The sequence below is a fragment of the Daphnia pulex genome, chromosome 4 (genome assembly GCF_021134715.1).
Source record: "Daphnia pulex isolate KAP4 chromosome 4, ASM2113471v1".
Lineage (NCBI taxonomy): Eukaryota > Metazoa > Arthropoda > Branchiopoda > Diplostraca > Daphniidae > Daphnia > Daphnia pulex.
The window spans coordinates 2,246,790-2,273,252 of record NC_060020.1 but is presented as its reverse complement, the minus strand read 5'-3'; the positions used below and the strand labels follow the sequence as shown (position 1 = coordinate 2,273,252).

Genomic DNA, 26,463 nt, shown 5'->3' with positions numbered 1-26,463 from the left:
TCTCTGCCTCTGTTTTCCTGGTGAGCGGGAATAATGTCCTTCATTTTGACACGAGCCATCGCCTTGGATAAAAATCACGCGTTAGCGGCGGTGATCCCGTGATTCGTTTTGTTGAATCGTCCTACATTCTAAACAGTGGTGACGGTATTAGTCATCGTCGCATTGACATCGTAATGGCATTACTAAATCGTGGCGTGTTGCTTACTTGATCACAAGAGTGGTTCATTTAATTGCGTGGTCCGTTATTAGCATTTCACGCCGCGTACCAATTTTTTTTTTAATTAAGACTTTTAGAAGTTTCTCCAATTCGTCCGCCTTTCTTTCTATCTTTTAATTAAGTGCTTATATTATTTGGTGATTGCAATTTACCTGTTTTTTGAGAATTATTCTGTTGTTGGTGAAATTCAGTTTTGGTTAATTGGCGATGGAAAGTGAATATAAGGCGCGTCACGGGACGTCAACTCACGAGGCTTGAATGAAAAGAGACGAGAAAAAAAAGCTGGACACAAAAAAATGCATCACATGAGAGTGGATTGAACTGCGATTGGTAGCGTTTGATTGTAATAATAAATTAGTGGGTCGTATTAGAGTTGTTAATGAGGTGCATACTAAATGTTTTCAAAAGAAAAAGTCAACTTTCACTTATTTTACTCTTATACACTACGTGCATGTATAATTGTATAGTATTTTCACTTTAATTAATTGAAATTCGTTTGTCGCGGCTGTCTGTTGAAACCTACTTGAAGTTACTAGCTAAGTCTAAAGGGTTTATGAATCCACAACTCTTTATTGCCAATGCGTTTAAAAGCAAAGTGACTGATTGAAAATTGTCTCTTTCTTGCGTTCAAATTTGAAACCCTGTTACTTGCCCGTGTAATAGAAACATTTGTTATTTTCCATACGAATCACGAAATGCAAAACGAATTAGGCTACTGACTTCTGCTGAGCTATATTCATCAGAATGACGTAATCTAAAATATTTCGACTTTGTGAAGGTGTACACATGAATTAATTTTATGTAACTGTTGATGGGCCTGTGATGCAAACGCAATCTAATACGGGCGCATAAGTTACTGTCTTGCCAAAGTTTAAGGTTATTGATGTATCAGCTATGAGAGTATGTGTGTGATTATACATGCAACTAATAACCCGATCATTTTGGAAAAGCAAGAAGGACACGCGACAAAAGAGGGACAACTTATGTTTATTGACGAGTCGATCGTGTCGTTGTGCTGAATACATTTTCACGCTCGATCTCCTCTCAAGGATTTCGGAAAAAATTAAGCGTTAACGATCTCTTTCCTCTCGATTGAATGCGATGGTCACTACGACATCATGCGTGTATTCGCATAATTACGCCTTATTCATTGGGCAATCAGCGCGCGAGGGAGGCGACAGGTACGCACAAAGTGTTCGATCGGCCGTTCATAATTCGCTGTGAAATTTCAGAAATCATTTCGCGTCCTATGCGCGCATGAATTGGAATTTTTATCCCGTTTTACACGGGGATCGCATATAGTTCCATTCGTCTGTTGACGTTTGAAGGTCAAAGTATGCCTCGATCAAAGTTGTTTTGTGTATTTGTCGTGGGAAATCTTATCTGCTGAAAACTGATAATCACTAGGAAGTGATACCGCCACCTTGTGCATTGCACGAACCATTAAAATATTGCATTTTTACTGTTTTTATCAATTGTATCAGAAATTTGCCCATGGCGTGTGGGTTAGTCATCGGAATAATGTTTAATCCGTAATTAGAATTCACTGAAGTCTAACGTGTATAGGAGAGCCACGTAACTAATATTCTCTCAAACATTTTTTCCCCTTTGATTTTGGTGCCATGGTTTTAACAGAAGCCGAGTACCGAGAAGCAAAATCTAATTCCAGACTCTCTAATTTGTTCAAGTTACGTAATGTTACAAAGAGCTACATTATTCAGTGCCTGGCAGACAGAGAAATTCAATATATTGTTAAGGATTCACAGCATCCATCCGAAGAGTATCGACATAATTGTGAAGTGATTCACTCTCCTATTAAATACGCTGACGTAAGTATATTACAATGTTCTGTCATAATTTTGACAACTTTACGTCCAAGTCATGTAGAATAAATAATGTATATAGGTAATGTTTGGGCATAAACAGGTAGAAGTCGTGCCAAATGGTACCGGTTGGGATTCAACGAATAATATACCATGTAAACCACGGATATTACCTCACTTGAGTGCTGGAACTCAAGATGGACAGCAATTAAATAAAATTTTGAAATTGAAATCACAAATCACAAATTTAGAGAAGACCATTATCGACTTGAAAAGAGAAAATTTTCGCCAATGTCAAAAGAATCAGCAAGTGAAAGCCCCTGTAAGCGAAAAGGAAAACTCATTCACAGTTTCTAAAGTACAATCTGCTAGAATTCAGCGACTGGAAGCACTTGTCACTTCTAGAGAAAGAGCGATTCTTGCTTTTGAGGCATCAAACAAACGTTTGGAACGTGAATTAAACAACACCCTTAATCTTGTAGATCGATTGAAGAGAGAAAAAAATGGATTAATGATCGTGAAAAACAATAAGAAGCCGACCAATAGAAACACGAGAATGGACTGGATTTCGTGTGGTGATCCTTATTTTACCAGTTATCCAAAAGGAAACAATGCTGGTTATCCGACTGCCTACAAGAGTGTATCCAATGTGCCCTATAAAGGAAAGACTCCAAGCGACGCATCCTCTAAGATGAATTTGCAGAATTTATTGATTTCCATCGGAATTTGTTTAATAGTCTATAAAAAACCTGAATTAATCCGTTGGATCTTAAAGAAACTTGTTGGATTATCAAGAACCACATCCGTTTATTCTCTTTTGAGCTTTAGAAAAATTTTTTCTTGGTCCATTTTTCTGATAGACATTCCACTGAATGTACTTGCAACAAAATAATTGTATGTGTAATGCCGAGCGCTCCGTTCCACGCTTTCTGTCAGTCAGCCCGTTTCCCCCAAAAAAATTAATCATAAGCGTTGATAAATGTTGGATAAATTCTGTTCCGCAGCTTCCGTTTGAGTGTTGACATGTGGAACAATAAATAAATTTTCAACTGCGTTATTTGAAATTACTGGAGCGAAAGGAGGCAGCAAGCCGAGCAACAAAATAACATTTAAATTTTACTCAAGGTGCATTGCCTTTTGCGCGGAACATACCATTCCGTATACAACATCGAGAAAACCCCTTAAAGATGCACGCCGTAGCCAAATAGAAGCTTTCCCACATTGTTGATACTCACCTGGCATACAGTATATTGTTCTTACTGTCTCCCCACCGATCCAATCCGCCATGGTTTTAACACTCGTACAAGTTAATCAGGCCGTTGAAAAAGTTGAAACTAATTTGGCTTTGAGTCGTTTGTTTAGTTTACGTAAAACTACCAAGAGCTACATTATTCAGTGCCTAGCCGACAGAGAAATACAGAAGATGGTGAAAAAAGATGTGATATTTAATGTAAATGAAAGTGATCGAGCGTATGGGCATAACTCTAAAGTGATCCACTCTCCTCACTTGTATTCACGGGTAAATATTTTAAAAATTTCAATAATATCTAATTTCACAGTCGAGACTTTAAATATTTATTCGTTGCTGGATGAACATCAGGCGGAGGCAGTTAACGGTCTAGGATGGAGTTCGCGAACTTTTCAGCCAATTCAATGCCGCTTGATGCAGACCGTTGCTGAGGACCAACAGAATTTTAAAATTCAGGAACTGGAGAAGGAACTCGCCGATAAAAATAAGGAGGTTTCTTATTGGAAAATGACCGCAAAATCTTCCAGAGAAAACCAACTCCGGTTAATAAGCGATTTGAATAGATTTGAATTTCATTGAAATTTGAATTTACGCAAAAACTGGAATATAATTTGTGCGGACCATTTTGTATTATTATTTATTTTTTTTTGTATATTTTTGTTTTGTTTTTCTAAGTCTGTCACATTGGCATTGAAAAGTTTGGAGAATTGTAAAGAATTAGTTTCGTTAGAAATTTTTGAAAAATTTAAATTGTTTGAATTATTTTAGTGTATATTTGAATAATATAGTAGTTTAGCGTTTAGCACTTCATAGTTTTTTAATATTGTTATAACAATATTAAGCTGCTACAGGTAGACATTTTCGACAGTCTTAAGTCTCAAGTCTGTGACAGTATATTTAGTTTAGCAGACCTGCCGTACTATTTGTTTGTCAACTTTATCTGTCCAGAATAACTATTGTTATACCAAACGAGGAACATGAAACGGCCGTTCATACTTCGGTGTGAAATTCCATAAATCATTTCGCGTCCTATGCGCGCATGAATTGGAATTTTTATCCCGTTTTACACGGGGATCGCATATAGTTCCATTCGTCTGTTGACGTTTGAAGGTCAAAGTATGCCCCGATCAAAGTTGTTTTGTTTATTTGTCGTGGACAAAGTTATCTACTGAAAAATGATTATCACTAGGAAATGATACTACCACCTTTGTGCCATTATAGCATTATCAGAACTAGGAAAATATCGTGTTTTTACGGTTTTTCTCAATTGGACTAGGAAAATGCCCATTTCTCCGTAGTCAGTCATCGAAACCAGCTTTAATCCGCAATTGGAATTCACAATTTGTTTTCCCTTTGACTTTTCTGTCATGGTTTTAACAGAAGACGAGTACCGAGAAGAAAAATCGAAGGCAAAATCTAATTCCAGACAATCTCGTTTGTTCAAGTTACGTAATGTTACCAAGAGCTACATTATTCAGTGCCTGGCAGACAGAGAAATTCAACGTTATTCTATCAACGATGACCTAGGGCAGCAATCCAAAGCGTATGGATACAATTGTAAGGTGGTCCACTCCCCTGAGAAGTACGCTCACGTAAGTTTTACTATTTCTATCCTCATATATTTTTTAAATAGCTTATTGACTACTTTACGTCCGCGACATGTAACACAAACACTCTATATTTATAATTTACTGTAAACAGTTAGAAGCCGTGGATGGTGCCGGTTGGAATTCAACGACCAAAAAACCGTGCAAACCACGTAAATCACGTTATTTAAGTGCTAATACTCGTGATGAACATAATTCTAAAGTGAACTACTCTTCCCACGTTTATTCATCCGTAATTAAAAATTTTTTTATACGTAATCGAATAATTAATTTTAAGGACGAAATTTTGAATATTTTTTCATTATTGGTGAATTAACAGACGGAAGCAGATGACGATCTAGGATGGAATTCACATACTTTTCAGTCTATTCAGACATATTTTTCAGATGTTGTGAATCAACAGATGTCTACAATTCGGGAACTAGAGAATGAACTCATTAATCAAAATAAGGAAATCGGCTTTTGGCACACGACCGCACAATCCTACGAGGAAAACGCGGGCCGATTAATTAACGAATTAAATAGGAAACAAAGGGAAATAGATAAGTTGTTTGAATTTAAAATTAAGACAGAAAGGGGTTTTTCCCATTTCGTAAGATCGTGTTTTCGTGGAATTCAATTTTTCTTGTTTATGGCGGTAAAATGGGCAATGTTCGCAATAGTACTATTGATGGGTCCGGTATTTGTATTCGAATTCATTAGAGCTGTAAGGGGCGTTGGTTACTACCCGAACCTGACTGCCTACAAGAGGTTACCCAAGGTACCCTATGAAGGGAAGACTCTAAGCGACGCATCCTCTAACATGAATTTGCGGAATTTGTTTATTTCCGCCGTAATTTGCTTAATCTTCTATAAAAACCTTGAAGTAATAATTCATTGGGTCTTAAAGAAACTTGTTGGATTATTAAGAACCATATCCGTTTATTTCCTTTTGAGCATTAGACAAATTTTTACTTGGTCCATTTTTCTGGTAGACATTCCACTGAATGTACTTGCAACAAAATAATTGTATGTGTAATGCCGCTCCGTTCCGCTTAATCTGGCAATTGTTTCCCCGAAAAAAAATTAGCACATGCATTGAGATATGCTGAATAAATGCCGTCGGCGGTTTCCTTTTGGGTGTTGTGCAGCATTTCAAAATTCAGTTAGCTTGGATACCTTTAAAAATGGTATCACGTAATTAATTCTTCGATAATTTTTTCATGCAAGTTCTTTATATTATCTTATTCTGTTTTTCACAATGTATGTCACAGATTTACAAAAAAGTAAAATCATTTGAATGATTTGAATAAGTTCAGATGGTTATTTTTTTTTGCACCTGAAAAATTGAATATTTGATTTTTAAAATAAATCGCGCAACACTGTTGTTAGGTTAACGTTAAGCGTTAACGTTAACGGCATAGTATGCCCGAACGGAGTTTTTTTGTTTATGTCTTGGGAAATCTTGTCTGCTGATACTAGGAAGTGATACCGCCCCATTTGCATTGTGCATTGTACTAACCATAAAATCCTTGCATTTTGACTGTTGTTATTACTTGTAAGTTGTATCATAAAAATGCCCATGCCGTGTGGGTTAGTCATCGGAAAGTTTAATCCGTGATTAGAATTCACCAAAGTCGAGCGTGTAGGAGAGCCACTCAATTAATATTCTCCAAAATATTTTTTCCCCTTTGATTTTGCTGTCATGGTTTTAACAGAAGATGAGTACCGAGAAGCAAAATCTAATTCTGGACTTTCTAGTTTGTTCAACTTACGTAAAGTTACCAAGAGCTACATTATTCAGTGCCTGGCAGACAGAGAAATTCAACGTTCTATCAACGACCTAGGGCATCAATCCAAAGCGTATGGATATAATTGTAAGGTGATCCACTCTCCTGAGAAGTACGCTGATGTAAGTTATGTTACAGTCTCTTATAATTTTTACAACTTATTTACGTCCAAGTCATGTAGCATAAACACTGTATAATGTTATAAATGTGCATGTCAGGTAGAAGCCGTGCTAAATGTTTCCGGTTGGGATTCAGCTAATAATAAGCCATGTAAACCACGGATATTACGTCATTTGAGTGCTGGCTCATTCGTTTCAAAAGTGCAAATATCTGCTAGAATTCAGCAACTGGAAGCACTTGTCGCTTCTAAAGAAAGAGAGATTCTATATTTTGAGGAATCAAACAATTGTTTGGAACGTGAACTAAACAACACCCTTAATCTTGTAGATCGATTGAAAAGAGAAAAAAATGGATTAATGATATCCGTGGAAAACAATAAGAAGCTGACCAATAGAAACACGAGAATGGTCTGGAATTTGTATGGTGATCCTTATTTTATGAGTTATGTACCAGAAAACAATGGTTACCCGACTGCCTACAAGAGTGTATCCAATGTGCCCTATAAAGGAAAGACTCCAAGCGACGCATCCTCTAAGATGAATTTGCAGAATTTATTTATTTCCATCGGAATTTGCTTAATCGTCTACAAAAAACCTGAATTAGTCCATTGGGTCTTAAAGAAACATGTTGGATTATTAAGAACCATATCCGTTTATTCTCTTTTGAGCTTTAGAAAAATTTTTACTTGGTCCATTTTTTTGGTAGACATTCCACTGAATGTACTTGCAACAAAATAATTGTATGTGTAATGCCACTCCGTTCCACGCTTTCTATCAGTCAGCCTGTTTCCCCGAAAAAATTATATCATATGCGTTGATAAATGCTGGATAAATGCCGTCCGCAGCTTCCGTTTAAGTGTTATAAAATCATCAATTTAGCTGCTGATAGTTTTGATGATTTTTTTTTCGCTATTGTCAAATTTTACTGTAAACGCACAGCACTGTGATATGTGGAACAATAAATAAATTTTAAACTGCTTTATTTGAAATGAAAGGAGCGAAAGGAGGCAGCAAGCAGAGCAGAGCAACAAAATTACATTTAAATTTGACTCATGGTTGGTCGTCTTTTGCGGGGAACATTTTGAACATACCATTCCGTATACAATATCGAGAAAACCCCTTAGGATGCACGAGCATGCCTTTGCGAAATACAAACGTTTACATTGTTGATGCATCCATACACCCTTCTCCGCATACAGTCAGTTTTTTTTAAAATTCTCCTCACCAATCCCATCAGCCATGGTTTTAACAGTAGAACAGTTTAACTATGCCATTGAAAAAGTTGAAACTAATTTTACTTTGAAACGTTTTTTTGATCTTCGTACAGCTACCAAGAGCTACATTATACAGTGCCTAGCCGATAGGGAAATTCAAAAGATCGTGAAAAAGAATGTGATATTTAATGTAAATGATGGCGATCTTTATCGGCATTCTCTAGCATACGGACATAACTCTAAAGTGATCCACACCCCTCACTACTATTCCCGGGTAAGTAACAAAATTTTACAGATATAAAATTAACTCACGGCCGAGATTTTAAATACTTGTTCGTTATTTCTGGATTAACAGGCGGAGGCAGCTGACGGTCTAGGATGGAATTCACGTTTCTCCCAACCTATTCAATGCCGATGGATGTTGACTGATTTTGAGGATCAAAATTGTAAAATTTGGGAACTGGAGAAACAACTGGCAGATAAAAATAAGGAGATTTCTTATTGGAAAACAGCTGCGGGATCCTCCAGAGAAAACCAGCTTCGATTTGAAAGTACGAGAGAGAAGTTCGACCAATTCTTAGCTTCTCTTTCTCGTGACATCGAAGATTTTTTTAAAACTTTTGGATGGGCAATCGGCGCAATAATAGTAGTGCTACTACTACTGTACAACGGTGATTTCGGTGATTTCGGTGATTTTAACAACCGCAGGAATGGACGCTTCGACTGAATAATTTTTTCCTTATTGAGCTTAATTTGTGAATGTACGCGATAACAAGAATATAAGCTGTCCGGATCATTTTATAATTTTTTCACTCGTGTTTTTTTTTTTTTTTGTTTTACTTTTTTCCCAAGTGCTTCCCAAAATTCAAAATTTTATCATACGTTCCTTCACTAATATTACAGGTGGACTCCCTGAATTTATTGCCGTCATCTTATATCTTCATCTCGCTGAACGAGATAAGCGGTTTTTCCCTCTTGGCTTCCAAGAGGGATGTGGGAGGGGGGCAATCGAGGAATTAATAATTTTTTTTTTGGGGGGGGGGGAGGTCTACCGGGGAATTATATCCAACAGAAATGGTACGGCATTAGATTTCAACTAAAATTTATTCCCTTATCGTTTTTGAGCGGCTCGGATTTTGAGGGGTGCTGATTAGAAGCAAATTGGACAAGTGTCGTCTGCTTTCTTTTAGTTTTAAAAAAATTTCGAAAAAAGTCAAGAGACAAAATTCAAGATTTAGATTGTTATAAATTTATTTGTTTTTTAAACCGTCATACTCCATGCTGTTTACCGGGTAAATAAAACTAACGATACAAATAAAATTATTGTGGGGGCTATAGAAGAGTTAAACGTTTTCCAAATGTGTGAAATGTTAGTTCCTGACTAGCTTTTACCATGTGATTCAGTGATTGGCCTTTCGATGCATGGCAGTTTGTTTGTACTATATAACCTTTTTCTTTTTTGCAGATTTGAGGCCTGAACCAGCCATCATAACCACACAATATGCAAGTTTTTCTTGTGCAGGTGTTAACTTGTCAGCAGCAATCTCAGGATCATCGCTTGGGTGTAATGATTTCCTTTACTTTTATTGACCTGTGACTACTAGATATTTTAATGCTGCATTACCTGCATCAATGCAGTGTATTACATGTAAACCTTTAAGTTTCCCATTTATTAACAATTAGGGTTTACCCAGTGTCTCGTTTTCAACTTTCCCTGACTTGTTTCTGTCAATAATTTTTCGGAACCCATTTTCTATTTTTATTTAGATAAAAGCCAGCAACCCATATAACTACCGATGTCAATCGAGCTACGGATCTTTATTTTTCCCCTTTCTTCAAATGTCCTTGTGTATGCCCATGTGAATGTGGGTGTATTCACGAGGACACCCTTCTTACCCTATCCCGTCTGGTGTCATTTAACTCTTGCAGCGGATGGATGGAGCAACTGTAGTTGCCTGGCTGTATTTCCCAGGCATAAAGGTAGGACAAAATTGATCTCTATTCTTCCTTTTTGACAGTTTTGTGGCGTTGATTATAAATCGTTACGTAGCCACGGAGTACGTTTATTCCTGAGCTAGGCGGTTGCTTGACTGGAACCGTTTTCTCTCTTCGTTTTTGTTTTTTCTCAGTAATGGTTTTCTAAAAATCTCATTAGTGTCGAACGACTGCAGATCAGGCCTGTTTTTTTTTGTACCTCACTTTTTTTTCTGTGGGTAAATCATCACATTCGAAAATATTTGAACACTTAAGCAAAGTGCAACTAGAGAATTTTTTTACCAAGAGGGACTTGCCGCCACACCGGCACCTCCTCGTTTGTTTCGTTATTGCTGGGTTAACAGGCGGAGGCATCTGACAGTCTTGGATGGAATTCACGTTTTTCCCAGCCCATATTCAATGGGACTGGATGCAGACTGAGGCTGAGGATCAAAATTGTCGCTGGAAAGCTGGAAAGAAATAATTGCGCATTGTGGTTAAATAACTATGTCTTTATCTAACCACTCTGTGTATTAATTTCTTTTTTTAAAACATAGTCAGTATTAAAGTAATCAATTCTACCTCAACTGAACCAGCCAGGAACATCAATCATAAACAATATCAATTCATATTATAAATGATACAGAGAGCTTGTTTATCGTCGAAAAAAGAGTGGACATTTTTCTTGTTTTTTATTCAGTCATCAACTTCTGACTATATAGAAACCTACCGCGAGATTGAATAAGTATTTGTTGTTTTGTCTGTTGCTATGGGATTTTACTTCTAATAGTGGCAAGACTATGGATATCCGCCATCGCCTTTGAATTATTTGAAAAATGATTCCCCCCCCTTTAAAATTTTATTGCTGATTTGAGCACAAAGCACCTGTCCGGGCAGCATCATCAGATCTCAATAAGTGTCTTGTCAAACTCGTATACAACGATTCCAATTCCCGATGGCAATATTACATGGGGGTTATTGATTATTTTTTGTTTTCTTTTGGCAACTGCGAGGGAAATGGGGACTATATTAGGACTAGATGACAGATATAATCTGATCAGATCGTGATTTTGTAAGTCTATTTCTTCGTCGTCCTTCATCGTTTGTCATGTTTACAACCATGTTAGAATGCTGAGAGAAATTAAGGCTACACACGCGATAGATAATTCTCTCATGGTCAAATACGTTCAATCACTGGGCGTGTGTATGTTGCGTTCATCCACTTTGCTTTTTTCGTCAAATAGTAAATGCTTCCTATTCAAAATCACATCGTAAATATAATGCCATCACCTACCTTCGCGGCTTTATATCTGTTGCGGTTTTTGACACGTTGACCGACGCCATCGCTTCAAAAACCAGCAACAACAACAACAAACAACAACATAAAAAGACACAATATTAACAAGACATCAATGACAAAATATCAGGGATTTCCCAATCGCAATATTTTCCCTTCTCGTCGCTACTTTTAAAAAATGGAATGGACACAACGGCGTCATTTTCTGGCTTATTCGAATTTGGTTTTCTTTAAGTTGACGCGCTCTGTCGTATTTAATATGCCCGTCGCCTTGATTCGATTTGTTTCTTTGATTTCGGATTTTTTTTTTTGAATTGTGGCGTGAAAGAGGAAGTCAACAAACACACGTTACAATGAAAAGAACACATTTAAAAAACACAATCAGTTACTGTTTTGGTAAATTCAGTAATGTAAACTAGATATATAATATTATATAATGATGTTGGGCAAAAAACAAAAAAGGAATATCTACTTCTCTCGGCGCCGGTTGTTGCGACACGTCGGCTTGCTCTCCTGGATGCAAGTGGACGCTGGGAGGACGTTGCCGATGTTCACGGTTTTCCAGACGCCACTTCGATTGACCTCCTCGGAAATGTTCATGGCCTTATTGGCACCGCCGCCGCCACCGCCGGTTCCACCGGCCGTTGAACTATCGACAGGGATGTTCATGATGTTTCCGTTGGGCAGCTGGATCTGGAAGTTTTTCCCGCTGTGACTGGTGTAGTCCGTCATTGCCATTTGACTGACCGCGGCCACACTTGTCCCGCCCGCCTAGAGGTTATAAAGTGTGTTAATTAGCCTATTTTTTTGATTGGAATTATGTAATCGAGAAAGAAATGTTGATACTAGAGTAGTTACTTCTTCGTCTTCCTCGTCCTTGTGCTTCGTGTTACTTTCGGGCATCAGATCGTCCAGCACTTTCAATTCGTACTTGGTGAAAATGAAATCGAGAGATTTCCTCACGCCAATCATGACCACCAACTGGACAATCAAAATCATTAGCATTTCAGTGTGTAAGGGGGGAAAGGTTAGACTGTATTACCATCAGGGGGAAAGCGATAGAAATGGCGTTGATTTCTTTGACGGCCCACAGGACAATGAAGCAGAGCAACTGGATGAAAGTGAACAGGTGGACGCGGCGGAGCGTCACCTTGCGGAGATAGATGTGGTCCGGTTGGTATTTCGTCGGCATAAAGAGAAGTAAGAGTCGATCGTAGAATTGCATGTCGGCCAGCGGAGAAGTGCCCATGTACAGGAAGACTCCAAATAGAACGGGCATGGGAATATACGTCAGAATGGGCGTCATGAAAACGGACAGGCCAATCATCACAGAGATCATAATCAAAGTCATTCTCTGTTCTCTGTATAATTCAATCGAGAATAAATTGAGAATCGTTTCATTGAAAGGAAATCAAATTCTAATAGATTTTACTTGACTCCCAAGAATTGGGGTTTTTCGCCAGGAGCGGCGCATTCCGTCTGGAGTTTGAGAGCGTTGACGTGATTGATGGAGAGGACGGTAGCGGCCACAAACCAAGGGAGGCCCAGAATTGATTTGACGACAATTAAAATGGCCAACACAAACAAATCCAAGTGGTAGCCACACCCTTTCTGTCAATCCGATAAGAAAAGCTATAATGACGAATTTGGTTCAATTTTGGTAAAAACAGAAATTTCTTTTACTTTGAGCTTGTTTTCACGACGATTGACGATGACGGCCGTGATTTGCTGATCCATGAAGATGAGAATAGTGGCCAGCATAGCGGGAGCAATGGCAGCAGGAATGGTCCACCACGGATTGTTGAATGGCGAAACGACCCATCCGCGCCCTTCCCAAGTCGGTTTAAACTCATCGGGCACGAGGAGTTTTGGCGTGCGGACGTCAGCCAGGGCATCCATTAGAGACATGGAGCAAATGGTGATGAAAACACCGAAATCACTAATCACTTGTCTCACCTGTAAATACGTCCATTCAATTAAATTTAAATCGTATTTAAATGACATTGAATTATCGTACGCTATTGGGGAAGAAATTTGTTCGCTTCATGTTTTTCAGCGTTACACAGAGGAAGTAGGTGGTGACGCACAGGATAATCGACATCAGAAAGACTGTATAAATTCACAATTTTGGGTTTATAGAATCTCACCGAATAATTTAATGATTGCTAATGGGTTTACCGTTCGGGTACCAAGGTTTGTTGACAAGGTGACAATCCTCTCCTTCCAGAGTTCCATTGTACACCTTAGAAAAAGAATTGAGTGTGACATAATCGAAACGACGGAAAGAGAATAATAATGAGTAACCAACCGATTGGCATTCTTGCCAAGATATTCCCGACCAGCTGGTACTGATATCGTCTCTAGCTTCAATGGTGAAATTGGACGGTAGGCAGCGGCAGTCGCTGATGACGGGTGGATTCATCGGATACTTTTGCCCAATCGATAACACTTTCTCAATAGCCTTCGCGGGGGTTTGAAAAAAAATTAGCGTGCAATTTCGTGAGTTAGAAACCATCAGATTGGAAAATTACCTTGTAGATGAAAATGGTGGCAATTAGAAGGGCGAAATTCTCTTCGGTAAATCGGGTAATGTAGCAAACGATAGCCGATGCGTCTATGGCCACCAGTACGATCAGAATAAATGCAATCCACATGCCAATCCAAAATCGCAGCCCCAAGTAATCTAGCTCGTTCCTCCTGGTGGGGTTGTTTATAGTTGGGAGAATCAATCAATTAACCACGGCCGAGAGGATATCGACTATTGTCTCATCACTGCTGCTGGCAGCCCCATCTTACTTGCAGAAATCGTAGAGAATGTTTTCAAAGACGAGAACGGGTCCGGTGGAGCCGAGGATGGTGAGCGGTTGGCCGGAGAAAATGCCGTAAACGATTCCGCAGAGGAAGCCGGAGCAGAGGGATTCCATTGTGCCCAAACGGTTTTCGGTGGCGTCGCCCAGCAGACCGCCGAACGTGATTAATGGTGTCAGACAGGCGAAGTAGAGGAAAGTGAAGGCGGCCAGACACTGAATGGACATGGCGTCCTTGTAGTCGGACCAGTACCACGGCACTTTTCGTTTGACGTCGTTGATGAGGCCGCCAAAGAGTCGGCCCGTTCGGTACAGGCCGGCAGTCTCGCGAACCTTACTCTCCTCCTCTTCTTCGTTGACTTCTTCTTTGTTCTTTTCGGGGAATTTCCTCGTGTTCTGTCAATTCGATTCGTTCATTTAATTGCTACTATACCGAGTAAAATCAAGGCAATTAAAAGGGTTCCATTACCTGAGATGGAATGGCTGCCGGCGGTTCAATACGAATCCTGTTTGAATGAGTTTCAAAAGAATAACTCTGTTAATAATTTGATCGCTCATTTATTTGAAACAAATTGCGTTATTCATTACTGGGGATCCCATTCGCCTGGGGGCAAGACGGTGACGGCGTCGAGGAACTCGTCAACGCCGGCCAATAGGTGATCGCGATTCTTGGCCCGGTAGGCGACTTCGTGAAACACTTCGTCTGACATTAACGTGGCCATAGCCCTGCCGACTTCGTGATAACTCGCTTGGCCACCCTAAACACATCAGTTTTATTGTAAATATTGTTATTTGTTTCACAAAAACCGTCCAAGACAAAACAGAAGGAGAGAATATGAAGCCGATCGATGGAGCATCACGAATGTGCAGCTGCGCTATTTATACGTGCTATACACACACACGCACTAAAAGATTTATGTTTTCTTCCCGTTGCCGTAGCGACTGCAAGAGAGTCAGAATATGAGAGACGAGATGCACAGCATATAGGGTAATGAAGCGTGCATATAATAGCTATAGTAAATCCTTCTTCACTAACCACTGGTCCTAGGAGTATGAAAACGAAGCGGGTCGGGACGGGAACTTCGGTTAAATCGCCCAAAACGACAGGTTGAACCAGCCGGATGAAGGCTGAAACGGGTTTTTCCAGGCAATCGACTTCGCCGACAAGTACATTTGAGGCTTCGGCTCCCGCTGGAATCTTTTTCAAGAACGACGTATTCCCCTGTTGATGTTATACACACGTCCAAAAAAGAAAATGGAAATGTTTAAAGCCCGGCATTTCCAATTAGGAATAAATGATATGCTGCTGTTATTATTATCATAGTACATCATTACTTTGTGAACGTCTCCGTTTCCGTTGCCCATGTCTTTCTCGCTCGTGTTGCGCAGCATCGAAGCTGCACTGGGACTGGTAGCCATGGCAGCGTGCGAGGCTGTACCTGATACCCAAGCGCCCAAAATATTCGTGTCAGCAGAAGATGATGACATGATAAGAGAGACCGTACATGAAAACACGACGTCATTAGTACCAATATCACAACCAAACATTCGTTTTTTATCGCTCCGAATTTTTTAACATTTTTCTTTACCGATAATTAATCGTATTAATAATATTAATAGACAGTCGCAAATGTCGTCCAAAAAGCTTAATAAGGAAAACACGAAAATACTGTCTGAAAGAAATTGTTCAATTCTATTTGTAAACCACTTTCCTAAAGTGGTGTAATGGTGTTATGCATGCCGTGCTTGAACAAAAAATGTCTTTTTATTATAATATTGCGTGGATGCGTGATTTACGTGACCATGCTTGGCTTTTTGTCTTCTATCCCGCCGTCTATTGTTGTCGACATGTCGATGATGTGTTTTGACAACTACGTCAGACCACAAACTACAGGTATATTACTATACACAAAAGAGGTGAACGTGCAAAGTCTCTGATCCCGCGTCGGACATTTTGAATAACAGCTAGCCGTTACAGCGTGTCGGAAACTGAACGAATCAATAATTTGATGCAAGGCGCAGAGCTAGCTGGTGTATATATAGAGCTGCAGTGATTTATCGATCCAGTTCAGCCAGTCATCCAGCAGCACTCCAGCTCAGTGAGGGGGGGGGGGTCTTATTGCAAATGATACATAGCAGTTATATATATATCTTTCTTCTCTTTTGAATTATGGGTCGAGATGGCAGCCCAGCGGGTCGATCCCGAAGGAGCCATTCGCCATTCGGGTTGACGTAACTTTTGTTATGTAGTAGTTGGGGGTTTAAATGTAACGAGCGTTTTGCTGAACTGCAGGTTATTTAAGGGGGTTTCTATCGGACATGGGATTAATTAGCTCAAATTAAATGCACGTGCGTCATGGACCCCGGCAAACGGTTAATTGACCGCCAATCGCGTGTGTCGTTGTTTTTAGTAGATGCTCAGTGCTGAAGGCCAGTCGTATAAAGATGGTGGATAGTATTGTATTACCCCACGATGGCCGCCTATCATTCGGGAGGGCAAGAAACGGGTCGTCCGTTGGCAAGTGATGATGGTCGAGCCTAATGCGACGAGTGTTGCTGGTCGTCGGCACGAGATGCTCCAACAAAACGATTTCGCTTCCGTCGCGGCTATCGGCCTCCGTGAGCGTGACTTTTATGGCTGTCATTGACGTCACCGGAACGTCCGTCATCATCAGCGAACCTAATCAATCACGATTGGGCGGTTTGTCTCATCCAATTCAATTGAAACTACAAGGGTTTCCCTTTTGTGGTACCGTATGTGGTCATTACAATTAATAATATCGTGCAGAAAACCAAAAAAGTCCGTTCGATTTGTTCTTTTCCGTCAAATTCTACCAAAAGAATCTCTACACACCGAGGGTTTTTGTCGAGTAAAGGAAAGAAAAATAGAAACAGAGAGGATGCCATAGTTTAGTTTGAGCACCTGACGGCACGTTTAAACACGATTCGGGTGACTGCAATTGTTTCTTGGCATCAGCGGAGGCGGTGGCGGGCGACGACGAGGCCAGCACCGCCCGATCCTGTTCAACGGGATCCTCTTCCGCGATGTCGTCGCTACTTTTCGTGAATGACCGCTTCGCTCCAATCGGAAGATGGTGCTGGTGGTGGTGGTGAGGGTATGGAAGCGGGTCTATTTCACGCACACACAGATAGATACGTCGGTGGGGGGTTTGGCGTTGTTTTTGTTACGTCATGAAGACGGTGAAGGGGGGTTAAAAAATAGTAAAAATCGATGTAGGCTACTAATTTAGAAAAATAAAAAGAACTCGGGGGGTATAAGTTTAACAAGCCAACTACTAATTTATGTAATAACAACATTCGGGGAATTGCGTCCGTTTCTCAATCTTGTTATTTGGTTTCGTGTGTTATTTGTGCGAGTCGTGGGCGTTCTGGCGCAATGCCAATTAACGCGCCGAGACTATTAGAGACCATAAGGGAGGGAACTTCTTTTTGATCGAATAAGGAAATAAAAGGTCTTAAAAAAATTAAGGTAATTCGTTCTTTTTTTGTTAGAGCCATCTGGTGTGTTGAGCTTATTTGCTGTTCAATATTAGCCATCACACAAGTGAATCTATAAAAACCTGAATCAATTGTTGTTCGCGACCATCTCTAGCTCTCAATAATGGATAGGTTGTATACGAATCACTGCGAGAATCAGGAACAGGGCCCGGCACGCACAAGTGCAATGTAGCGTGTCATGCACTGTGCGTGCGTGTGTATAAGGATCGGTTTTGAAATTTGGGATAGTAATAGAATGATGGCGGGTACTCACTTCGCGATTGAGAATAATTGCGGCCAATGTCGGCCAGAGAGCGGATAATGGGCAGCTTAGCAGCGCTGTTCTCTTTGTTCTTCTCGTAGAGATGGCGATGGCGTCTGAGAAGAGCCTCGCGAACCTTTTGTGATTCAATTGTTTCAAAATGGGTCGAAATTCGATCGTCATATTATTAGCGCGTCTCGCTATTTTAAAAAATGTATACCCTCTCTTTGGAGTTGAATGGAAGGTGGCCGGAATTGGCCATCATGTCGATGGCGAGATCAGTTATCTGGACGAGTGTCTGAGCATCGGCATCCAGCAGGACGGGTCCGTTGAGCAGGAGACTGCGAAGTTCGAACAGCGAATGGAGCGATAGAGTCGCTACGTGAGGCTTAGACCAACGGCTACCACCTTCTTCCACGTCTTCCTCGAACTTCACCCAACTATTGGAAAACCCGAAAAGTTAACTCGTGTCGGCTGCCGAATAAGTTTCCCCGCCAGAAATCCGCATGCGGATGTTCAATTAGCATTGAACTCAAGTCTGCTGGAATAAGCTCTGGGACCGTCATCTTTTCATCCACATTTGTGCAAGGCTAATTTGTACGGCCCTATATGCAATTATGAGACGCAGGACTCTGCATGTCTAAACATGTTGTACACTACTGACCGTGCCGTTTCGTTCCATTCGACTTCTCCGGCGTCGTGATTGTAGCAGAGTTCTTCCATTTCGGAGAAAAGCGGATGGGCTTCGTGAGTTCCGTCATCTCCGTCGCCCTCTTCACCCAAGATGAATTGAACGCGCTGCGACGGTGGAATGGCCGCTTCAAAAGTAGATGCAAATCATCAAAAAATAGAAATAAATCAGTACGGCCGGCGGCACCCCTCCCTGAGAAAAAAGATGAACCAAAAAATCTTTTATTAAAAATTCACAACGTACAGTTATCAGCTGGAGAGGCCTCTTCAGCTATGCCGGGCTGATGTTGGTGCCGATGGTGATGGCGGTGCCGCCTGTGATGTGAACGCCGCTTGTTCCCGTTGGACGGAACGTGAACTCCCACGTACATAGTGTGAGCCCGGTGGCCTACATCATGAATAATCGTTATATGTTATTTATAAAACGTGCGTTGAAGAAAAGCCAAGCTGAACTATTCTAAAGTTGACTCGAGTTTATACCAAAGCGATATAATTGATCACAGTTGGTTTAAACGGTTAGAATTTTCTATATAACAATAATGGACCGTGTTGGCATGGGAAGAAAAGAAAACAATCTGACTTTGACATTGGGTTTTGGCTGCGGGCCCGAATTGGGGGCTGTTCGATTTTCCCTGATTGTTTTCTTTTTCATTTCCGTGCCATGTTCTTTCTGTTGGATTTCTTTTCTTTTCTTTTTTGTGTGTCGCTATTTTCTCTCGATCGAGCAATTGTCTCGGTTATTTGATCGATAGGGCAAAAGGAACAAGACCATATCTAGGATTATATATAGGAATCTTCTAGTGCGTCACTGGGCTGTTAAGCCCGATCCTCCCGTCATCAATATATATCGCAAACTGTGACTGTCTCCGTCTTATTCGACCGATCGATACAAAAGAAAAGTCCTCGCTGCACAGTGTAGTCTCTTGACTGACGGACCAATAGGAGCGTGAGACGAGAGCTTATCGGTTATTACTGGCGAATAACTATCCAGCGGTTTTCCCTAGCTATGCTAATGACCGTCTCGAGTACCACACACTCACACACATAGAAATCACTTGACACTCGATTACTGGGAAGAACATTTTCTTACCTTCGAAATCCTTTTCCGTGTAGGATTGGTGACAGTTTGACGCGATCCCAGGATCTTTGGGTGCGTCTCCGGGTCCCGTCCGCGGGACCGGCAACGGTGAATTGTCGGCCATGTCGAAGCGCAGGGAGGGCTAGCGGATGATTCGATAACAACTCTGCTATATCAAAAAAAAAGAAAAGAAATGGAATTGACTTTTATTTTTTTAATAATGGCATTTTTTTCATCGTCCTATATCGAGAGATATGGAACCAGTTTTCGGCCCTCGGGCAAATCCGTCCAATCCGGAAATAAAAAAGGCTTCACTTTGACTGTACGTCCCCTTCTCTTGAACCATGGGCAGGATTATAGGAATGCGCCCAACGGCCTTAGTCGCAGGCCGAAACGGTATACTCGCATAGGTATTACGGTCGACTTTCCACCGTGCTGTTCGATCGATCGATCGATAGTGTCAATTCAGTTCCCTCCCATTCTAGACAGGACCAGAGCTCGCCGGAACACACAAAAGAAAATTCGATAGCAAAAAAAGGAAAAAAATGGGATCTAATCTCCGGCAATCCCACCAAAACTAATTCCATAACGTCTTTTAGAATGGCCAACAACTCCCACCACGGCTTTGGCGATCGAAGGATTCGCTATAGAATTTTCTTTTCGGGGTAAAAACGACATCAAAGATGAATGGCAGATGAAGAATAACCCCCACACAAGTTTTACACGTGTTATACAAGAACTAGTATATAACATCCCAGGCTACATTATTATGACTGTTGCTGTGTGTGTGTGTTTGATTTGCCCAGCGATGCGCTTTTTTTGTTTACAACTGGTCCCGAAAACAAACCCCGAAAAAGACCGGACCAAAAGTGAAGTGTTTATTCCTTTTTACACACGGAGAGATACTAGAAATCCACTGCTGGCTTGTTGTCATGGTCTTTTCTCCTTGCACGCGTTTATGTCTGGACACACTCGCCACCACGTCGGCGAAAAAGTCAGCGTGCTTCGATTTCTTTTAGATTTTTCTCTCTCCCATCATCGGCGAAGCTTTTCAACTTTGACGCTGGATTGATACACGAACGGTACGGCGGATGCCAGCAAAATGCTTACGCCATCTCATTTTTTTGGCAAATCCCACGCAGATCAAACGAGATAACAATACGTGGTCTAGCGTCACGACCGCGAACCTTTTCATGCGCTCACGTTTGATGAGAAACTCGAATGCAAACGTTGAAGATGCAGCGGAAGTGACGACAGGAGATCGAGAGAGAAAAAGAGAGAATCGATTGGTAGATGATACATAGGCTAAGAAAATGGCAATTCTTATATGTATAAGAAATCCGCGGTTTGCCGAACCGTAGCGAAGGAAGCTCCTGGGCTCCTGACAATGGACGCAAGTCGAGTTCCACTCGGGCTCGTGCCACCGCCACCGTGTATAAACACAGATCAATACAAAATGGTGGGATAGAAAAGCGGGAGAGAACCGACAGACATACACACAGAGAGAGGGAAAAAGATGAGGTGAACAGCGGGATAGACTCTCACTGCTTCTGTATGAGTTATATAAGCTAAAGTCTATGTACTAGTGGGGCGCCAAATGAAAAGGTTGCAGGCATTCCCACGGGCGCGGGAATTCATATACATGTACACACGTCTGTCAAAGTAGTCTACTTGCATAATAAGTCTTCTTCGTCCGCTCAACATTTTAATTTCGTCTAGTCAAAGATTCGTGAGTGGTTGATTTGTGCGTGGCTAATTTCTTCGTTTGGTTCATTGTTCGAGACCCTTTTTGTTCTTGGATGCTAAAGGCAAGTCTTTGGCCAGATTTGGACGGTGCGAAGACACACACTCACGGGGGAGAGTCTGCTGTCATATAGGCACACAAGATCGATTCAAAATGTCTACCTTAATCGGAGAGGATCAAAAAGGATGTCCTCGTGTATATCTCGGAGCTTTTCTTCTGTTCTTCTTTTCAGTGGTCCGTTGACAAGTCAGCGGGGGCCATGAAACTTATTCCACTTTGGTTAGATTCGTGGGAGAAGATTTCCAAAAATTGTATCCGGTTGGTGGGCACAATCTCGGCTTGAAATACGACACTTTTGGCAAAATAAAGCTCGTCAAATGTTGCGATAAATGCCAAACAAATCGACTTGATAGAGAGAAGAAGAAAATAATTCAGATGAAAGAATAAACAGAGAGATAGAGAGAGAGCTAGAATGGACTCTATGAAGATGCGGCTGGTTGGATGTGACAGAGTTGGAAGCCGATTGAAGACTGGACGAGGTTGTACAGACGTACAAGAGCAGCAGCGTCGGTGGGAGCGTGTGTTTACCCCGACGCTCCCTCCCTTTCTCCCGCCTCCGAAGAGAGACCCTCCTTTTCTATATATCCTCCTGCGTTTGTGTAGAACCCCGTCTCATTTCTCTTCGCCCTTTCCTTTCCCTGGAACTATATACAAGTGGAGAGGCTCTTCTCCTACTTTTGTGTATATTAGAATGGCGCAAAGGCAAGACGGCCACGGTGTATATAATAGTAGCACAACATCATGCGCCCACACAGATGTCGTCTCTTTTCCGACTCGCTTTAAATATTTTTGGCTCGCACAGTTGTGTGTTTTTTCGTCGATCTTTATATAATTTGTTTGTTTTCTTTTTCAGTCTCATTCCGGATGGGTCTCTTTCTACTGTGACGCCCAAGTTGCACACGTTCCCTTTGTTTTCACAGGCTGGTAAATTTTACACAGCGACTCTTTTTTGGCAAAGTCACTGTTAGCAATTTGTCACGTCTGACTGAATTTTTTAAAATTCGGATTGAGATCAATACCAAACTTGCCCTTATGAATGCAGTCGCCATTTCTGGTGTTTATATATTGGTACGAACTCTGTTTCAATTTGGGTTCATCGCTAGAACGCGTCAGTGTATAACTTACAAAAGTATCGAAGGAAAAAAAACAACGTGGATTAAGACGCACTCGCAGTCTTACTTTGGTGGAAAGCAAAGTTCTTGCTTTCTTATTATCGTTTCAAAGTGCTCTGTAAGGCTTCGTGCCGAGTGAAAGAAAGAAAGAAAGGGGCTAGCGCACGTTCTCCGTTCCCTTCGGTCGTCCAACGACAAAAATAACGTTCGCTTTTTCAAGTAGCTTTAAAGGAAAACCATTAATGACGAGTCTGAGAAGGAAATGTGTTGAACTTGGGATGTTTCGTATCTTGTCTGTAATGCGCAAAACAGTCGCTACAATGCACAAAGGCAGATAACGAGACAGCTTTATTCCTTAAACGCTTTTTAGACACGTAAGTGCTACCACTCTATTATGCAAATATTTTTTATAGCCAGATTTATTTTCCTTATATCGTTGTTTAGTTGCTCTGTCGAGCTGCAGTCTGCGATTTTAAAATAGGATTAAATTGGTAAACACTGGTTGCAATGTTTTCTTTTGGAAAAAGAAAATCCTACTGCTTGTTGTTGTGTCCTCCACCACCACTAGCGATATGAATTTGGTATACTTAAAATATGGCTTTCTACTACGTTGATCGCTAGGTGGCAGCTGCAACAAAAACACATGAAAATTGCAGACGATATTTTTTCCTGAATTTTCACAAAAGTTTCATTTTCCACGGTGCTGAACACTACTGACTGCCTACCGCCAGGATTTCAATTGTTAGGTAACATATAGATAAATGTTGGCTTTGTAACACAGAATGAACACATTTTTCAAACATAGCAAATCAACCTTTTTTCGTCCAGTCACTGCTGCTCGTCTCGTAAGATTCAATATCGAAAACAGAGTCAACATGTCACAGGTATTAAAAAATCTCAGTATTTATCAGTTCTTTGTTTTAAAACCCCTATTCTTTGTTTAAAAATTAGACTGCTAATGAAGGCAAGCAAGAAAAAATCCTCCTAGCTCTTGATTTCGACCATACAATTATCAATGACAACAGTGACACATATGTCACGAAGCTGGCACCAAAAGGAAAGATTCCCCCAGAAATCAAATCCCTCTACAGTGATCAAGGTTGGACTCTTTTCATGTCTGAAATATTTCGCTATCTTCACTCCAACAACACCACTCCTGAGCAAATCTTGGAATGCATGACTGAAATATCATTTTCGCCTGGAATGGTTGATCTGTTGAAAACTCTTGATCAATCGAAAGCCGAAACCATTGTCATATCAGATGCAAATTATGTGTTTATTGATCACATCTTGAGTTTCCATGGACTCAAAGATAGGGTTAATAAGATTTTTACAAATCCTGCCAAGTTTAATGATGATGGCCTCCTCGAACTCGAAATGTACCATGTCCAAGACTCCTGCTCCTTGAGCACAATCAATCTTTGTAAGGGCCAAATTTTGGAATCTTACATTGAAGAAAGGGCCAAAGAAAATATTGTTTTTACACACGTTGCATTTATCGGAGATGGCGAAAATGATTTCTGTCCCAGTTTGAGGCTCTCTCCTAAAGATTTTGTCTTCCCCCGAGAAGGTTATTCCCTAGTCAAACATATTGAGAAAATGAAAACCGAAAAAGACCTTCACATTAAAGCTAGCATTCACACCTGGAAATCGGGGTTGGATATCCTAAAAGTTCTTTCCGATAAAGTTCCATTGCTTACACAACAAACAACAACCGCATAAGTCAAATGATTTATCTCGAGCTTTTACCATTGTTTTCGATTAAACCCGTGAATAATACAGTACAATTCTTCACTGCATAATCTATCTCAATGTCTTTCTATCAATTGACGGTCGCGATTTTTTTCACACTTAAAATTTCCTTTTTTGAATTCGAATTGTTGTCGTTGAGCGCCACCTGTACAGAATGCACCGAAGGGAAAACCGTCTCGTTGTGGTGTCGTGCCAAAACAATTCAGCAACAACACCGTAACCTAAAAAAACAAAACCACAAGTCTTATTCGCTGACCTCTTAGTTAACAAGCTGGCTAGATAGTAAGGAATAGCGTAATAAAAATGCATTCAGTTTAGTCAGGTTGCCTCTTTCATTTTTTAGCCTCTAACGATTACGATAACGATGATTTGTGACGCCGGTTTTTCCATTCGCTTGGCGCCACTGTTGGGTTTATTCAGGAAATTGCGAAGCATTGCAACATCAGGCCTCGAGCTTAATATTATTCTAACCATCTGGGGGAATACCTACACATCTTGTCGTGCAATAGAGGAACTCGGCGCAGCTGGTTTTAGATGGACGGATTTTCAAAAGGTATCGCCCACCGTTTTCTTCGAACTGAATGCGCAAACGCGTTTTTTTTTTTTTTAATTTTTAATCGGCCACTTTTCCTTGACGATTCGCTTTGTCTTAATTTGGTTTTGGTACGTTGGACACGGAATGACATAATAAATTCACCCAAAGTCGCGCATATTGATTTGCTTTTTCGAATTTTCCAGTGTCTGCCAACTGATGAAATGCGAAGAACTTTACGAAGACGTCAACATTTCTCACCAAACTGGTATGGAGGCGGTCGAAGCGAAAAAATAGTGACCATTTGAGAAATCTCTGTTGGGATTTTCAATTATAAACTCGGCGAGTCTATTAGAAATGCAAGGTAGAAAATTAAAATCCCACACGTGTGTGAGTGAAATGCCAAATGAGAAAAAGGTATTTTGATCTTTTCAGATGTCATATCAATGCAATACCAAAAGGTGTATTGACATGACATAAGCGTCAACAGCAATCTAATGGTGGCGTCCAAATGTTATCGAATCTCATCACGGTTTGTATTTTTACGGCTAGAGTTACAATACGAATATACCTGTCAAGAAAAACGAATTTCTAAAAAGGATTAAGTAAATAAAAGAGATAAATTGATCAACTTGTGGCGCCGCGTTGTAGAAAGCAATACTTTTTAGGAACCAATGTAGGTTATTTCACTGGAAATAAGGAGGTTACTTTCTTGCTGGCGGCTTTTCATCGAAAGCTTTTTTTTCTTTTTTCGTTTCATTCTAATCATGGTCAACTAGTTCAAATGTGCGTAAAGCGGGATTTTTTGTATTGACACTGCGGGGCGAAATCGAACCGTCATTGATTGTGCACGGGTGAGACGCCTAATCTCCCAGGGTTTTAAAATAGTCACTGGCGACTGTTAAACGGTTTCATCGACGACGCGTCGTTCTTGCGTGTGTGTGTTTTTTTGTTGTTTACGATCATGACCCAATCTCGAATTTCTCGATCTTATGCGACATTGATATGTCCCCTCCACTGTCGTAGACGCCAACCAGCCACTTTCTGGACGACGTGACTCATTTATTTCTAGGCATTTTTTCTCTTATGTTTAACTGTGTCCTGACCTAAATTTTTTACCTAATGGAATCTACTCTCAACTGAATAATAGCCTCTCCCTACCTAAACCCATGCTCGTTTTTTTCTTTTTGTGAAACGATTTCATTTCAAAAAGTTATAATAATGCAACCGCGTCCAAATAGAATGACTGACAACGGTCTTGACGAGTGCTATCCGTTGTCAGTGAGTTACAGAGTCGAGGAGAAAAGGGTATTTTTTTATTGTATGCAAATACTTGTAGAGTGAAATGTTGAATCAAAAGCTTTCACGACAGAGTCTCGTGCACACAACGGTCGGCTCCGCCTTTCGTTCGTGCAGCCGGCGGTTGGTTTTCCCGTCGTTCGTAAACCAACCAGCCGCCGACTGTCCTGCTGTACCATCGCGTACCATCTACCCTTAAGGGGATTCTTCCTTCTTCTTTTTCTTTATTCTTTCTCTCTTTCTTTTATATTTTTCTTTGGTTTACGTGATCTTACCAACAAGACAAGAAACCAGAAAAGCCGCCGGCTTTTTGTCAGTCCGTGCCACTCTGTCCAAGTTGGGTCTCTCTGCTCTCCAATG

At 40.7% G+C, this 26,463-nt stretch overlaps 4 protein-coding genes across 12 annotated transcripts; 3 read left to right on the top strand and 1 right to left on the bottom strand.

Moving 5' to 3' along the window:
- The first annotated feature begins 53 nt into the window (after positions 1-53).
- On the top strand, positions 54-3,901 carry LOC124192907. The gene is made up of 3 exons (XM_046586476.1): positions 54-2,046; positions 2,144-3,559; positions 3,641-3,901. The coding sequence occupies exons 1-2, from the start codon at positions 1,840-1,842 to the stop codon at positions 2,930-2,932; spliced, it is 996 nt and encodes a 331-aa protein (XP_046442432.1). The 5' UTR covers positions 54-1,839; the 3' UTR covers positions 2,933-3,559; positions 3,641-3,901.
- A 103-nt stretch (positions 3,902-4,004) lies between these two features.
- Positions 4,005-8,796, top strand: LOC124192906. The gene is made up of 6 exons (XM_046586475.1): positions 4,005-4,405; positions 4,479-4,881; positions 4,991-5,128; positions 5,216-6,787; positions 6,884-8,272; positions 8,354-8,796. Exons 2-4 carry the CDS (start codon positions 4,657-4,659, stop codon positions 5,900-5,902), a joined length of 1,050 nt encoding a protein of 349 aa, XP_046442431.1. The 5' UTR covers positions 4,005-4,405; positions 4,479-4,656; the 3' UTR covers positions 5,903-6,787; positions 6,884-8,272; positions 8,354-8,796.
- Positions 8,797-10,453: 1,657 nt separating this feature from the next.
- Positions 10,454-22,482, bottom strand: LOC124192881 (electroneutral sodium bicarbonate exchanger 1-like). Of its 8 annotated transcripts, none has more exons than XM_046586413.1 (21): positions 21,510-22,482; positions 19,617-19,773; positions 18,771-18,914; positions 18,501-18,654; positions 18,057-18,276; positions 17,849-17,972; positions 16,544-16,756; positions 15,412-15,515; positions 15,113-15,298; positions 14,665-14,834; positions 14,546-14,582; positions 14,066-14,472; positions 13,801-13,966; positions 13,578-13,730; positions 13,448-13,511; positions 13,287-13,378; positions 12,953-13,225; positions 12,702-12,880; positions 12,312-12,630; positions 12,116-12,250; positions 10,454-12,040 (listed from the first exon to the last, which is right to left on the bottom strand). In XM_046586413.1, exons 2-21 carry the CDS (start codon positions 19,726-19,728, stop codon positions 11,738-11,740), a joined length of 3,555 nt encoding a protein of 1,184 aa, XP_046442369.1. In that variant the 5' UTR covers positions 19,729-19,773; positions 21,510-22,482; the 3' UTR covers positions 10,454-11,737. The 8 variants fall into 8 exon arrangements, with proteins under 8 accessions (XP_046442369.1, XP_046442368.1, XP_046442371.1 ...); XM_046586412.1 differs by having other exon boundaries at positions 19,617-19,770; XM_046586415.1 differs by having other exon boundaries at positions 12,128-12,250; positions 19,617-19,770.
- Positions 22,483-23,131: 649 nt separating this feature from the next.
- On the top strand, positions 23,132-24,319 carry LOC124192892 (pyridoxal phosphate phosphatase PHOSPHO2-like). Of its 2 annotated transcripts, none has more exons than XM_046586438.1 (3): positions 23,132-23,266; positions 23,326-23,404; positions 23,472-24,319. In XM_046586438.1, exons 2-3 carry the CDS (start codon positions 23,396-23,398, stop codon positions 24,240-24,242), a joined length of 780 nt encoding a protein of 259 aa, XP_046442394.1. In that variant the 5' UTR covers positions 23,132-23,266; positions 23,326-23,395; the 3' UTR covers positions 24,243-24,319. The 2 variants fall into 2 exon arrangements, with proteins under 2 accessions (XP_046442394.1, XP_046442395.1); XM_046586439.1 differs by having other exon boundaries at positions 23,181-23,266; positions 23,349-23,404.
- Positions 24,320-26,463: the final 2,144 nt, after the last annotated feature.

What these genes read in the sequence shown, in the direction of transcription:
- LOC124192907 (XM_046586476.1), top strand. Translation starts at nt 1,840, where the DNA reads ATGGTTTTAACAGAAGCCGAGTACCGAGAAGCAAAATCTAATTCCAGA. An exon ending in CTCCTATTAAATACGCTGAC is followed by an intron (nt 2,047 to 2,143) that starts GTAAGTATATTA and finishes GGGCATAAACAG; the next exon opens with GTAGAAGTCGTGCCAAATGG.
- LOC124192881 (XM_046586413.1), bottom strand. Translation starts at nt 19,728, where the DNA reads ATGGCCGACAATTCACCGTTGCCGGTCCCGCGGACGGGACCCGGAGAC. An exon ending in GAAACGGAGACGTTCACAAA is followed by an intron (nt 15,299 to 15,411) that starts GTAATGATGTAC and finishes TAACATCAACAG; the next exon opens with GGGAATACGTCGTTCTTGAA. An exon ending in ATTCTCTACGATTTCTGCAA is followed by an intron (nt 13,967 to 14,065) that starts GTAAGATGGGGC and finishes CAACCCCACCAG; the next exon opens with GAGGAACGAGCTAGATTACT.
- LOC124192906 (XM_046586475.1), top strand. Translation starts at nt 4,657, where the DNA reads ATGGTTTTAACAGAAGACGAGTACCGAGAAGAAAAATCGAAGGCAAAA. An exon ending in CCCCTGAGAAGTACGCTCAC is followed by an intron (nt 4,882 to 4,990) that starts GTAAGTTTTACT and finishes TACTGTAAACAG; the next exon opens with TTAGAAGCCGTGGATGGTGC. An exon ending in CTTCCCACGTTTATTCATCC is followed by an intron (nt 5,129 to 5,215) that starts GTAATTAAAAAT and finishes GTGAATTAACAG; the next exon opens with ACGGAAGCAGATGACGATCT.